Source organism: Phoca vitulina, unplaced genomic scaffold, assembly GCF_004348235.1.
Source record: "Phoca vitulina isolate PV1807 unplaced genomic scaffold, GSC_HSeal_1.0 scaffold38, whole genome shotgun sequence".
Lineage (NCBI taxonomy): Eukaryota > Metazoa > Chordata > Mammalia > Carnivora > Phocidae > Phoca > Phoca vitulina.
The window spans coordinates 17,634,587-17,650,261 of NW_022589741.1; the positions used below are offsets into that span (position 1 = coordinate 17,634,587).

General features: G+C 38.3%; 1 protein-coding gene across 1 annotated transcript; it reads right to left on the reverse strand.

Moving 5' to 3' along the window:
- Positions 1 to 98: 98 nt before the first annotated feature.
- BLID (BH3-like motif containing, cell death inducer) lies at positions 99 to 15,478 on the reverse strand. Its single transcript, XM_032427749.1, is given in 3 exon segments — positions 99 to 2,935; positions 2,938 to 3,074; positions 15,418 to 15,478. Coding segments are annotated over 3 exon segments (363 nt in total). The 3' UTR covers positions 99 to 2,770.
- Positions 15,479 to 15,675: the final 197 nt, after the last annotated feature.

The following is a 15,675-nucleotide window of genomic DNA, read 5'->3' on the forward strand; positions in this document are numbered from 1 at the left end:
TCTCTGGGTGGTGAGACTGAGCCCCACCTTGGGCTCCTTGCTCAGTGGGTAGTCCGCTTGAGATTCTCTCTCTCCCTCTCCCTCTGTACCTCCTCCTACTCATGCTGTCTCTCTTCCCCCCACCTTAAATAAATTATATCTTTTAAAAAGAAAGAAAGAAAATAAATAGAGCATCTTGGCTGATGTTAAAAACAATTTAGAATTTGAACATCCAAACTGAGAGAAGAAAAATGTGAAGGGCTTCAGAATGGTAGAATTAATCCCAGTAGATTGGGTCATGGAAAGGAGATCCCCCTTAGGTGGTTTCCAAAATCTGAGCATTGAGTGGAACAAAGAAATTTGGACAAGATTCCTGGGCAATAAGGAAGTTGTTTGGAAGGAGCAAGAATTATTCATCCCATTTCATACAAAAGGAAATTGATGTCCAGAAAGGATAGGTAACTCTCTCAAGATCACACTGTGAAGATGACATCAGGACTGACACTCAGGTATCCTGCCTCCCACCCAATTATGTTGTCCAAATCTGTCCAGTAAGAGACCACCACCACTTCCAGTGAACATGGATGTGGTACTATGACCCAGTGGAATTGGGTAGCACCCTGGCCAATTTGGCTTTCGAAAGCTCTACTGATATCACACCTGCTAGAAATTTCTGCTGTCACTAGAGAAAGTGACCACACAAATTACCCAGAGAGACTCCTTAGAAGCTTCCACATGGTCAAAGACACTTCCACTGGCCTTGGGTCAGGAAATCTGATTTCCTTCCCTTCATCTGTCACTTTAAGTTTTTGTACATCAAGTTCCTTCTTTGGGAGTCAAAAGACTTATTAAAGAAACTTATAAAGTGTAAAGTGATCCTAGATCAATATACAGAAACTACTGGTAGAGGAATTTTTATCCAATATCACTAATGACCTAAAGCAATTGTTCTTACCTACTTTTTAAATGTGTGTGTGTGTAATATACACTTTTCATATACGTTAGAATGTATATAATAGTGTACACGCAGACACACACCACTCTTGTACAAATTACATATGTTTGTATGTACGTATATGTATATTTATATATACCTCCTTCAGTTTAGCTGGGAAATCTGCTTCAGAATCAACTCCTGCCCTCTCCTCGTACTTGATATATAGCCAAGCAGGCCATTCTCGATTAACACAGCTCCCTCCTGGGAAAAGTCAGAGAATAACTTTATTGATTTCCCTTTACCCTTCTCCACATTTCTCTGCTGAAATGTTGTCTTAACTCTTAAATGTAAAAGCAAAAGGAAAAGAAAATTAAAACAAAGAGATTTGCTTCCTTAGGATCATGTTGATTCTCTTCTATTTTTTCTTATTTTCTAAAAAAATTTTTTTTGAGGAAGAGGGTACTTCTGTGGGGGGTAGTAAAGAAAAGAGAGGATGATATGTTTTCCAAGGTTTTTGTGCAACAGATTTCTTTACATTGAAACCTGTGTTTTACACACAATGCTGGACTCAGTACTACATAAACCTCTTCTCCTCATTCTCTTATGACTTGGCCAGCCATCTTTGAAAACTGCCAAGACTTTTTGGCAAACAATCCCTCCAATGTTTCCAGGAGCATACCCAAGGCATAGGAATATAGAGAATGTTTATTTCTCATCAGATTTTCCTACCTCAAAAGATCCCAACAAGATTAAGTATTTTATTTTATTTTTTTCTTAAGATTAAGTATTTTAAATGCAGAAAATTCTTTACTGATCAAGTTTCAGGATGACTGATACAATTTAGAAGTTTCCCTGATGCAGTTTTAGAGAGGTCATAGGGATATTCTCTAGGCAGCCTTTCTGCTTGGACCTCTCGGGATGACCGGGGAAGGCTAACCCAGAGCCTCACTCTTGCTCTCCTTCCCCTTCTGACATGCTCCGGAGCCCTGGATTCTGACTATGCCTCGGTGGGGCCAGGATAGTGGAAGGAAGAGAAGGGGGATACTAGAGTGGCTTAAAGTAAAAGCTCTAAAAAAACACCATTTGCATTTTCCTCTCTTCCCCCCACTCCATGAATTTAGCTCTTCTTACTCTAGTAACTGAGTTCATAAAAGCCTAGTTGAATTTCTATTTCGTTCAGTTCTCTTTTCTATTACCCACAGCTTTTCCTGTAAAGGGAAGAAAAGGATTGACTGATTTACACCACAATCACAATCTGATTCTTCCCCACTTTAAGCAAATAAAGATGCCTAGTGAAATAAACGGATTGTAATATTTAAAAATCGAAAGCTTATGTGAAAGAAACAACCCCTCAGAAACAAGCTAAAGAAAAGTACAGGAAGAAAATGAAAGCTTTGTGAGTAAACAAGGTTACAGAGATGCACACTGTTGAGTACAATTTAGTAGAGCAATTATTAACAATATGACAAATACCTACTTCCAGTGCACAAATAAAAGACACTCAAAACCACAAAAGGATAGTGATGTGCTATGCTGCCCTGAGGTTTAATCACCATAGGTTGTTTTTTTTTTTAACAAAATACCCTTTTCCCCCCATTAACTTGCAAACTTAGTTTTAATTGAATGCCATTTTACTTTTTACTGGCCAGTTTATCTTTTTTCCCATCTCTGCACATCTTGAATCAGACAGTGATTTGGAAGTGTTATGGGTGAAAGCGGGTAGAAAAGCATGTTAAGAATTGGGTCATCTTGTTGAAATCAAGTTCACTTTTGTGTAGTACAGCAGGAAGAAGGAAGAAGAATTTGTCCTAATATCTTGCTGTATCTGTCCCAACTCATTCCTTTCACAGGGCCTCAGCAGGGGGAATTATGTAGCAATGCAGTCTGTAACCTGGTTAAATGGGAAAGTCTCTGGAGTACATTTCCAAGAACAGCCCCCCTCATGGCAGAGGAGCCAAGATTGTACCTTGTAAGAGGAAACACTGTTTCCTCAGGCAGTATAGGCTCTTTGTTGAAATTGGCAACAATGTACCAGTTGCAGGCAAGAGGGTCCATTCTGCCTCTGGATAAATGGAAAGGCCAGAAGCTTGTCCTATCCAGGAAGTACAAAGCACACTCTCAGTTTCCAAGATCTAATAGAAAGGTCTTTTCTGGCTTCCTATAATACCCACATGGAACGCAACGAATTCACCGCAATTTGAAGCTACCATGTAAGAAAGTGTTTGGAATCAAACGTTCATTCATTCATTCAGCAGCTCTCACATAGACTGGGCTTTGCCTAAGCATAGTGTGAGGTGGAAGAAAAAAGAGATTGTATCCTGCCCTTCTGTTCTTCTCAACTCCTACTATCCTTGGTACTTCCTTTGATTTCCAGTGGCTACTCAAAAATCCTCAGCCGAAAACAACTTCCAAGGGTTCATGTATTCATTCCAACCCCTTCTCTCCTGCCTCCATGTAGAATATCATTTGATCCAGGTTTGTGTGAATATACATTATTAATTAATGTTAAGTCTCGACAATGTCCGTCTTTCAACAAGTTTGGCACTCAGACCACAAAGAAGCTGTATCTTTTGCCTCAAAGTGAGAAACATCTCTATGTTGATCTCTGACGTCTAAAAGGCAGGAATACTTCTTTAGATTTTGCTCCCTAATGTGAACAGCCCTGGGTGTACTTGCTTCATTTCTTAGGAAGAACCTAGAGCTGTGGATGCCTAAGGGAGTCATTCCAACAGAGACTAGAATTTCAAGAGAGAGAAAATGTATCCAGCTGCCTTGTCTGGTGCTCATGATACATGAAAGTATCACCCTCCCCATGGTAGACTAGAGGAAATGATCAGCGTGAATTAAGTCATCTCTTCAATGATGTATTGCAAATAATTTCTCTGGTGAAATAACAAGTTCCTGACCATGGTATTGTATGCAATTAAATAAACAAATGCTATTATTTTGATGTTGTTTTTCACACTGGGAAGACCTCAGAAACCTCTTGTTCCAATGGACAGACTGGAATCACTAAAAACCTTGCCTCCCCTTCCCAGTTCTTTGTCTAAAATGTATTGGGAAAATGGTGCATTAGGCACATTTCTAATTGGGAACAGCCTGATTATCATAGGGCACCCCGATTAGGTGATTTGTAGAGTACTATTATGTGGACAGAGAAGAGACTTAAAATAGACACATCTAAGTAGCAGTAGCAAAGAGGCTATGTGATTGGATCTGGTGTTTCAAATATCTTTTATCAAAGCAAAAGGAGAAAGAATATGCCTTGCACAAATTAGCCACAGAACTTTCTAAAGAGAACCAATATGGAACATATACAAAGGTAAGGTCATCTGTAAGGAAATATCCTCTCTTTTCAAACAAGCCGTGGAGATTGCTTGAGTTATCATGACCTTGGGCTCTTAATTGCCCTTATGCCATGTGGGTAGGAACTCAGGAACCAATGATGCCCCCCAGTTAGCAACATCCAGAACTGTACCATCTGCTATCATCCAAATAATGGCAAGCTTGTAGACAAAGGCTGATGAGTGGGGGGGGGAGGGGGAGACAACAGGGAGTTACACAGCATACTTTGAGATAAGGCTGTTTGGAATCGTCTTTGCCATTTCTGTGTATTTCATGCTATAGGCAGAACAAGTATTTAGGAAATACTTTGCAGTTTTTATAAACTTACGGTGATTCCAACACTCAACTGGGGAGTCACAAGATATTCTACTCGGGCAAAGGTAGAATTTAAAGGTAATTTGGGAAAATCCACCAAGTGTCTTATAGAAAACCAAATGGCAAAAGTATAATTGAAACCAAGAAGATGGATAATGGAATCATTCAGGCTTGCATCTGAAACCCAGATCTACCACTTAATAACTCTGTGGACTCGGGCAAAGTACTTAAGTTTTTGAAACCTCACCTCAGATTCCTGATTTATAAAATGGGGATAATAATATTTTCTCTCTTTTTTAAAGATTTTATTTATTTATTTATTTATTTATTTATTTATTTATTTATGAGAGAAAGAGAGAGAGAGCCCACACAGGTGCACATAGGCGGGGGAGGGGCCAAGGAGAGGGAGAGAATCTCAAGCGGACTCTGTGCTGAGTGTGGAACCTGATGCAGGGCTCAATCTCATAACCCTGAAATCATGAACTGAAACCAAGAGTCGTACACTCAACCGACTGAACCACTCAGGTGCCCCAATAACAATATTTCCTATGCCTACTTATTTTAAGGTTAAGTGATACAAGGAATATAAATTGTTTATGACAATGTCTGGCATAGGGTAAGCACTCAACAATGTTCGTTCTCTTATTGCTCTCTCTTTATTGATGCATACCTTCCCGATTTCCATTTAACCTCTCTTTTCTGAGTTTATAGAATACTGATTTTTCTATGCTGTTCAGCAAGTCTTTTTTATTTAATAGTTTTAAAAATTATTCTAAATATAAGACATAGAAGGAATATGAGCATTGAATAATACTTTCCATTTTTGCAAAAGATGCTCATAATCTCCTGAGAAAGTATAAACATGGGTGTGTAACTAAAAATTAGACAATGATAAATGGAATTGGTTGATTAAACATTGGGGGTGGATGGTATCTATTATGCCAAGCACCATATAAGGTGACAGAGACTCAAAGATATATAGGATGCAATCATTAAACTTCAAGGCCCTTAACTTAGTATACGAAGAGATATATGGGCAAACAACCACAAAGGAAGGTGGAGAGTACAAATGATACCAGATAAAGTAGTGGCACAAAGAATGTGAAATTACTTCTCTTGGTGGTATCTGGGAAAGTTTCAAGAGGAGAAGGTTATCTAGGCTAACATATAAAAAGAACTAGGCCAGAACACAGATAAAATGAGCAAATTCCTTGAAAAATACACTTGCTAAAACTGACACAGATGAAACAGAAAATCGAAATGGCCTTATATCTCTCAGAGCAATTGAATCCATTATCTAAACCTTCCCACAGAGAATATTCCAGGTCCAAATGGTATGATTGGTAATTCCTATCAAATATCCAAGTAAGAAATAACACCAATCTTACAAACCTTTCTGAAAAATAGAAGAAGAGGGAACACTTCCTAACTCATTTTTTTATCAAAATTGGAAAATAAATTACAAGGCAATCACAGACCAATATCCTTCATAAACATAAATGCAAAAATCCCTAACAAAATTTTAATAAATCAAATCTTGCAACATATATATATAAAAAAACATGGTCACTCATTAGGATTTATTCCAGGAATGTAAGATTGGTTTGTATTTAAAAATCAAGGTAATTCATCATCTTAGTAGGATAAATGGAAAAAAGCACATCATTAGATGCAGAAAAATTATTTGAGGGCATCTGCCTTCAGCTTGGGTCGTGGTCCCAGTGGGATCGAGTCCTGCATCAGGCTCCCTGCTCTGCGGGGAGCCTGCTTCTCCCTCTGCCTCTCTCTCTCCCTCTCTCTGTGTCTCTCATGAATAAATAAATAATAAAATCTTTAAAAAATTATTTGACAAAATTCATATTCATTTTTTATTTAAAAAAAACTCTCAACATATTATGAATAAAAAAGGAATTTTCTCAATCTGATAACAGGCATTATATAAAAAAATGTATTGTAAATATCATCCTTAATGCTTAATTATAAAATTATTTCCCCCTAATGTTGGGAAAAAGGCCTGCTCTTCTCACTTCTAGTCACCATTTCCCTGGACATCCTAGTAATTGTAATAAAGCATGAAAAAGAAAATGCATAACTAGAAAAAGAAGTAAAATTGCCTCTATTTATAACTGGTATGCTTATTTATGTAGAAAATCCTAAAATAATCTATATAACAATGACCAGAACTAATAATTGCATTTAGCAAAATCATAAGATATAAGATTAATACATACACATTAATTATATCCTTAATACTAGCAGCAAATCATTGGAAACAAAGAATTTTAAACCATTTGAAATAGCATCATAAAACATAAAATACTTAGGAATAAATTTTCAGAAATATGCATATAGTGAGTTCCATTGTGGCTCCCAAAATATATGTCTACCTGGAACCCCAGAATGTGACCTTTTTTGGAAAAAAGGTCTTTGCAGATGCAATTAAGGTAAAGATCTTGAGATGAAATCATCCTGCATTCAGCTGTTCCCTAAGTCCAATGACAGTGTCCTCACAAGAGACAGGAAAGGAGACAACACTGTGACCTAGAAGGGGAAGGCCCTGTGAAGAAATAAGTAGAGAGGTTGGCTGAGGAATAACAAGGATTGCTAGCAGCCTCCAGAAGCTAGGCATGGAACAGATTCTTCCTTAAAGAGTCTTGAAAGAACTAACCTGCCAATACCCTGATTGTGGAATTTTGGCCCCTAAACTGCAAGAATAAATCTCTGTTGTTTTAAACCAACCTGTTTGTGATAATCTATTACAGTAGCCCTAGGAAAGTAATACAAGGTGTAAGATCTTTATAGTGAAAAGGGCAAAATATTGCTGGTAGAAGTTAAAGACCTAAAGAAATGCAGAGATATACCAGGTTCATAGATAGGAAGACGTCAATATCATTAAGATATCAATTCTACCCAAATGGAGCTATAGGTTCAAAGTAATCTGACAGTCAAAATTTCAGCAAGCTTTCCTTTTTTTTTTTTTTTTTTTGCAGAAATCGACAATTTAAAAATATATACGGAAACACAAAGGTTCTATAATTTTCAAAGTAGTTTTAAAAGAATGGAGTTTTCATACTATATTTCAAGATTTACTCTAGAGGTATAAGAATAAAGACAGTGTGATATCGGAGGATAGGATAGACATACAGAACAATGGAAAAGAACAGAGTCTAAAAATAGACCCCCACTTACATGGTCAATTGAATTTTTTGACAAAAGTGCCAAGGCATTATAATGGGGGGAAACGTCATTTCAACAAATGGTGCTAGAATAAGATAACTGTAGAGGAAACAATAAACATTGACCCTTATTTCATACCATATACAAAAGTTAACTCAAAGTAAATGACAAACTTTAATGTAAAAGCTAAAACTATAAGTCTTCTAGAAGAAAGCATAGGAGAAAATCTTTGAAACTTTGGGGGTAGGCAAAGATAAAGATAAGACATAAAAACACAAAGAACTATAAGAGAACAAGCCGCTAAATTGGACTTGATCAAAATGTGAAACTTTTGCTCTTTGAAAGACACCTTTAAGAAAATGAAAATACCACAAATTGAGAGAGAATCACCTGTAAAACAGGTGATATAACACAGTGGTATCTAGCATCCATAAAGACATCTTATAACCCAATAATAATAACTAATAAAAAAGATAAAAATTTAAACACTTCACAGAAGAAGATATACAAAAGGCCAATAAGCACACGAAAAGATGCTCAAAGTCATTAGTCATTAGGAAAATGCAAATTAAAATCACAAGATGCTACCACACACCCACCAGGATGGCCAAATTTAAAAGATCAACAGGTTTTGACAGGACTATGGAAAAACTGGAACTCACATATGTTCTTGGTGGGGATATAAAATAGTAAGCCACTGAGGACAACTGGAAGTCTCTTAGCAAAGTTAAATATACATCTACCATATGACCCAGCAATTCTACAACTAGGGCTTACCAAAAAGAAATAATAACATACGTCCTCACTAAGACTCGTAAGCTGGTGTTCATAGCAGGTTTATTTATCATAGGCAAAAACTGGAAGCAACCCAAATATCCATCAACTGGTAAATGGATAAACAAATTGTCATATACCCACAACACAATGAAATATTACTCACTGATAAGAAGAAACAAACTACTTACACATGTAACAGTGTGAGTCTCAAAATCTTTACACTGAATGAAAGAAACCAGACGCAGAAGAGTATATACTATATTGATTCCATTTCTATAAAATTGTAGAAAATGCAAAACAATCTATAGAGGCAAAAAGCAGATCAAAGCTTGCCAAGGTCCAAGGTGAGAGGAAGGCAGATGGCAAAGGGACCCAAGGAAACTTTTGGAAGTGATGAAGATGTTTTGTATTTTGATGGTCATGGCTGTGTTATGGATGCGAGCCTGTCAAAATGCATTAATTGTATATTTTAAAGGGATGCGGTGTGTTGTATGTACATTATATCTCAATAAATTTGCTAAACATATTGAGAAGAAAGATAACAGATGGATGGGGGAAAGATGCGGCATGCAGAGAGAAGCACAGGAACAAAGCATAAATACATGCATGCCTTATCACGGAAAATAGTTCACAAATGCCCTCCGGGCAGCAACCCTGTCTTGTATTATATCTATGGCCCTCCCAGTGTCCAGAAATAAGGAGGGCAATGATGTTTCTGAGTTGCAAAGAGTTACTCAGTATATATCCACAGGTAGCTGTTTAGAGAGTGTTAGATCAACCATCAGAAAACTAAGTACAAATCCCAATCAGGTATCCTTCTGAGGACCCGGAAGTCATTTTACCTCTCAAAGCCTAAACTGCAAAATAAAAATAACAATATCCCCATAATACAGTTGTTGGAAAGGTTCAGAGAATACCTACGATAGTACCTAACGATATTTCAGTACATGTTCTATATCTATGACAAATAGTGGGGCTTCCAAACATATTTGTTGATGGACATACCAGCTGTTATTTGGTTGTTCATATACTCAAATGTCTTATTATGTGCAGAAGTATTATCCACGTCCAATGATTTTCTTAATCAGAGACACACTTCTATGTCACTCCGGTCAATGAAATACTCCAGAAATTAGAGTTGATTTTAATATTAGGTTAGGCAGGATACAATTACCAAAGTAAATACGTTCCTCACCAAAAAAAAAAAAAAAAAAATCACATAAAGCATTCCAAAATAGAAGTGACTTGGGGATTCTGCATTGTTTCTAGATTTTCTATGCCACTGTTTTCGAGGAGTGCAATCAATGGAGAGCAGACTATTGTCTAAACAAAAACCAAACACACAAAAGATAAACAAGTGGTGGGTAAATGTGGTCCCAGTCTGAAGGTTTCAAGGAGTAACTAGAATAAAAGATACAGCAAGGGCACTTGACTGACAACGGAAAATCAAGGCAGAAGGAGGCTCCTTAATCCAGTCGCTCAGAAAGGGAAAATTGCTAGAAGATGGTCTTTAAGAAGGAACCAGACACATTTAGTAAAAGAACACAGGCACCCCTCTCCCCAGAACTGAAACGGATAATCTGATCACACTTTCAAAGACTGATTGATTCATACAAATGTTGGCCCAAAATGGCAAGTGACAGAGGAGAGCAGTTATATTCGTTGAGGAGGTCTGGGCTCGAAGACCTCAGATGAGCCTTGTTATTTCTCCGTGTTGTGTTCTGTGGCACAGTGGTGAAGAACTCTTCATGAGTTTGAGGGGGTTTGCTTTTTAATACACTTTTGTTGGTAAACAAATTTCTTTCTTTTAGTTTAGGGGTCAGCAAGCTACAGCCCTTGAGCCACATCCATCCTGCTGTGTGTTGTCCTGAAATCCGCTTGCTCCCACTTGTTCTTGTCCATGGCTGCATTCTCACCACAATGGCAGAGGGGAGTGGCTGCAACAGAGACCAGTTGGCGCACAGAGCCTAGAATATTTATGCTCTGGCCTTTTACAGATAAAGTTTGATGGCCTCCTGTCCTGGATAATGCAAAGTTAGATCCAGATACTGGAATATCTGCCTCAATGTTGTATCAGGTACCGGGGAACTATTCTAAAAAGCTCTCTCGGAAGTTGTTTCTTCTCATGGTTTAGTGGGATCCTATTTAGAACTGAATTCTCCCAATCTTTCCATTTTGCTAAGATTAAGAAAAAGGCTTTTCAAATATTGCAACCCGTATCATAAGTTTATGGAAGAAATTGTGCAATGACCTTAGAAAGAGAAGTTCAGTTTCAGGGTGCCACTTAAATAGAACCAACTATGAGGCAATCTGTGTTTCTCTGTTCTTGTCTCATTGAGGGGCAGGATTCTTCTTTGGACTTCCGCCTGGCTGTGGCTGAACTCTGAGGCCTTAGAGCCACCCATGCCAGCAGGCCCTGTAAGACTGAGCAGACAGGAAACCTTCTATTCCTATAGCCAATTTTCAGTTTTGCTTGTTAATATATCCCCATTTGTCACCTGACCTTTAAAATCTAGGACTCTATTTGCTTCAACTTGTTCCTCTTTTGTAAATTACTGCTCTGTACTTGAACCTTAGTCTGCTGTCACCAAACCCTTCCTGCTTATTTGAACTTCTGGTCCCGTTCCTTCCAGATAGCCCCGTTCTCATGCTGTCCATATCCCAGCATGACCCTGGGTCTTTAGTCCTCCATGGGTTCCAGTTTAACCACGTATAAAATGGGAATACTGTGTTTTCAGGTACTCTGCACAGATCTACCGAAGAGAAATAACGAGGCCACCACTGGAGATACAAACACTATTCTAATTTGCAAGCATAACAGATTCTCTTAATATTGATATTACTAAAGGGAATGTAAATGATGGCTGTAATCAAACTATTTCTGTATCGGTTGAAAATAGCCCATCTAGAAATCATCATAAACTTTAAAACTTAAAATATTTTTCCTCTAAAACAGTATGATAAGGAAGAGTATGGCTTCATGTTCATTCTTAGAAAAACCTAAAAATAGCAAAGAAAGAAAAGAATGCTACATATTCACCTGACACATGAAAAGCCCACCCGGATATTTCTAGGGACTCACAAATAACTTAACACAAAAGCTTAACACAAAACCTAAAGCTCTGAGCTAATCATGGTACTTCTTAATCTTTCGATAATAAAACACAGTTGTGATCTTCAAAGTGACTGTTTCTTTTTTCCATCTCTACCCAAGGGTTTTGTGTCTAGCTTACTCTTCAGCGCTTGGTGCTCAGGCCATTGTTCCATGGTCAGTAGGAACAATACTCTTCAGAAGCACTGAAAATGACAGTATTCCCATTAGTGAATGAACACCACCTTACTCAGTTTTAATAAAAATGGCCACCAGTGAAATTAACAAAATGGTGTATGTATAGGCGTGTATTTGGGAGGAGTCACCCAAGATGGGAATATCATACTTATCTTTATTTTTATAATCCCACAGTAAGCTAGTATTTTATTGCATGTGATTGATTACAGGAAAGTTTATAATTTCTCCACTTTCCAGACATGAGACTTCACTTTCCACCCCTAAAATATGTACTGACTTGTGACCTAATAATCTATACTGTAAATAGAGCAACACACTCCGCTCCCCGATCCTGAGGTCAGTATTTCTTCAACCTCAACCTCCTAGCACCCAGCCTACAGCAGCGAGCAGATCTCACTGCTTTTGGACACTCAACGTAGCAAGCTGAATGTCTCCACAATACTCTATGCCTTTATTTTAAAGCCCCACTCAGAACTGTACATTGACTCTTTTCACTTAACATTTCCCTCGATCTTGGTTAACTCCTTCGCCAGGCCTGTCTATGTTTTAGAGAAACAGGTTCTAAGTGACACGGGAGAGCAGTGGAAGGCAAGCTCAAGAAGACCAAGGAGAGGCAACTGCCAACCATGAATACGAAGATGACCAAGAAGCAAAAAGCAAGGAAAGACTTTATGAGAGCGTAGAATCAACAATGCTCGTTTCCTAAGGTGACCCTTAGCCACCAAGTGGGTTAGGGGCAGAAAACTGTTTGGAAAGGCTAAGAAGGCTGAAGTGTTGTGATGACTGCATAGATGGCTTTTATTCTTATAAACATTTACTTACATGGAGGACTTTGTTCCTTGATAAAATAGGGTAGGTGAGGAATTGCTAACATCATTGAAGAGGGGCTGATTTAACACTTTTATGTGGCCGTTGTACATTTTTTTCTCTCTTGCTCTTGCATGTAGGGTCTACATGGCCAGAGAAGGCCAGCCTGTGTGACTTTTGCCCCATGCATAAGTGCTGTCAGGTGCTTAATGAATGTCTGGTGACGACGATGAACAAGAGCTTAATAACGGGGTCTTCTCTGATTAATGGGGCTTCAAGTTAATTTTTTTCATTCTCTCTTTGCACTCATTTTTTAGTGGGTGTAGAGAGACTACAAAATGAACATTCTTTGAAAGAAAAAAAGCAGAATGTTCTATTTAGAAGTAGGTAGATAGCTTTGTTAGAATATTTGCTGATGGTTAAGGAATAGGATTTCCAAGATTTTATTCCTATGACTCATTCTATGATGTGGACATAATCTGTCTTAGCCAACCTCCATTTCCAAGATTTTCATAACCACATTTGCCATTTGCAACATATTAAGAGGATCGGCAAAGTTAAGAGATCCTTGATTCAATCAGAAACAATACTTACTACTTTTGCAATAATCCACCTATGAGCCAGAAAACCAAGGGGGTGTTGACAACTGCTGTAATTCTATGATTCTGCCACACCACAAAGGAAGCTGTTTAAGTTTCTACTTGAACATGGTATTCCACAGAAACCCTTCTCTCTCTGCTAATGGATGACAACTTTATAGTCTTAGGCTCCCCTCTGGGATACTCTTGTCTCTCATCACCACTGAGTCACACAAAAACAGGAAAACCAACCTCAGCTAAACAGGATTTCCCATTCTGATTCCTTTTATTCCCTCCATCTACTGAGCCATCATTCTTCCAGATTTAGAATGTGTAAGTTATCTTTGATTTGCCCCTCCCCCACCCTCCCCAAGTCCATTTTTACAAAAGTTATAAAGTCTATTGCTTTTCTGTGGACATGTGTCTTTTATCTCTTCCTTTCCCTCCACTTTTCACTGCTGTCTTTGACTAAGTTCTTCACCTCCTCACCTCCTGGACAACTCCAGCATTTTCCCTACTGGCCTGCCTCTCTTCTGTTCCTTCCCCCTCCAGTCCATCTGGAGTTCCATTAACAGAATACGTACTCTGTTTTATTTTTTTTTTAAGATTTTACTTATTTACTTGAGAAAGAGAGTGAAAGAGAGAGAGAGTACGAGTGGGGGAAGGGGTAGAGGGAGAAGCAGACTCCCTGTTGAGCAGGGAGTCCTATGCGGGGCTCAATTCTGGGTCCCCAGGATCATGATTTGAGCCGAAGGCAGACGCTTAACCGAATGAGCCACCCAAGCGCCCCCATACTCTGCTTTAAATTTTGCTTTTATTTTATCATTTCCTAACCCAAAGTCTTCACTGACAACTTAAGCCATTTCATATCTATAAGACCATGCATGTGAGAAAACCCCACAGGCAGTATAACACTGGAGAATTATTGTCATTAGCCATAGTGATGCTTTCTGGCTTTTAGGAGATGACATACTATAACCTATCTTCTTGGAAGTATAACCTGATTTGAAACTGCTGGCCAACATGCTCCGTTAGGCTCTAGTTGGGTCAGGCTCAACACTGTCAACGAGCATGGCCTGCTCTTCCCTTACCAAGCGTTCCCTCCAGAGGAACACATGGAAGCTGCATGAGAGTACAGGTGGGAGCTTTCCATGTTGTGAAACGATCAGACATACATGGTTTGTCCAAGAGCTCTGTTCTTGACCCTGTCTTGTTTATCCTATTAAATTCTTGGATAAAAATAGATTATATTCTTATCAAATCTTCAGACATTAAAAGGGAGGGGAAAGAAAAGCTATGCCAGACAACAAGATCAAAGTTCAAAGAGAACTCCCACAAGAGGTCAAATGAAGAGCACCAAATATGACAGAAATAAATACATTTTGAATGCTAGGTTCAAAACTCCAACTGAACTGGGTGGGGGGGACTTCATAGAACAATTATTTTAAAATATTTCCAGGGGAGGAGATCAGGATGAAGGTGAGGACTAGGGTGCAGGGGAATGGACTATTTATAAGGGAAACACAAACCAAGCCAACAGGCTAAATTGTGAAGGATCTAGAAATCAGATATAGTATGTAGATTTATTCATGTTTCTCTTGAAAAGAGGACATTAAGAAAAGATGTAATATCTCTTCTTTTAGGACTATCCTAAAACAAAACAAAACAAAACAAAACAACCCAAAAAACCAGGGAGTAGAATTATTCCCTGCAGCAACAGAGGGAGGAACTAGACCCGCTGGGGGAATAAGATGTATCGAGAAGTTAACTTCTTGTGACTCAAAGTGTTCAAATATAGACTGAGTGACATCAACACAGGAACATACTTTTTTTGGCATTCTTAGAGTGTGGAGAGTCTAGACAACCTGAAGATTGTTGACTTTGAGCCACTACAGTGTGGTGTTGTTCCTCCCACACGTATAATACCCTCTGCTCACCTGTCTCTGTACAACACTGATCGTATATGGTCTCCAGTCAGACACCTCCATCCTTCTCACTAGAGTGGGAACTCCTTGAAGTTAGGAATTGTTTTTTATCTCTATATTCCTGGCTTCTAGCACAGTTCCCAAGGAACTAAGGTACTCAAAATATTGTACTGAATTAACTGCATTATAAATTTCTACCTTGAAAAGTCCTACCACCCTTCAAAGTCCAGCATGCATTCCCACTTTCCACAAGATTACTTCCCTACTCCTATATATTCTGTGCCATACCATTTGCCACAATGTACTTCTCCATATCTTTCTTTGTATAGTGTTGTTTAATGAGTGCCATCTCTATCTCCCCAACTAGACTGTCAGTTCCCAGTGAACAAAAGGATACTATTTAAAAATAGTAGAAAATTTTAACATTAAAAAAAAACCATCTTCTTATTACAAAGAGAAAAACAGTAACTTTATAGTGAAGAAACATGGCAGACCCTACCTTAATCAAGTGATCAAAAGTAACATCGCCAGTAAGACGACATATTA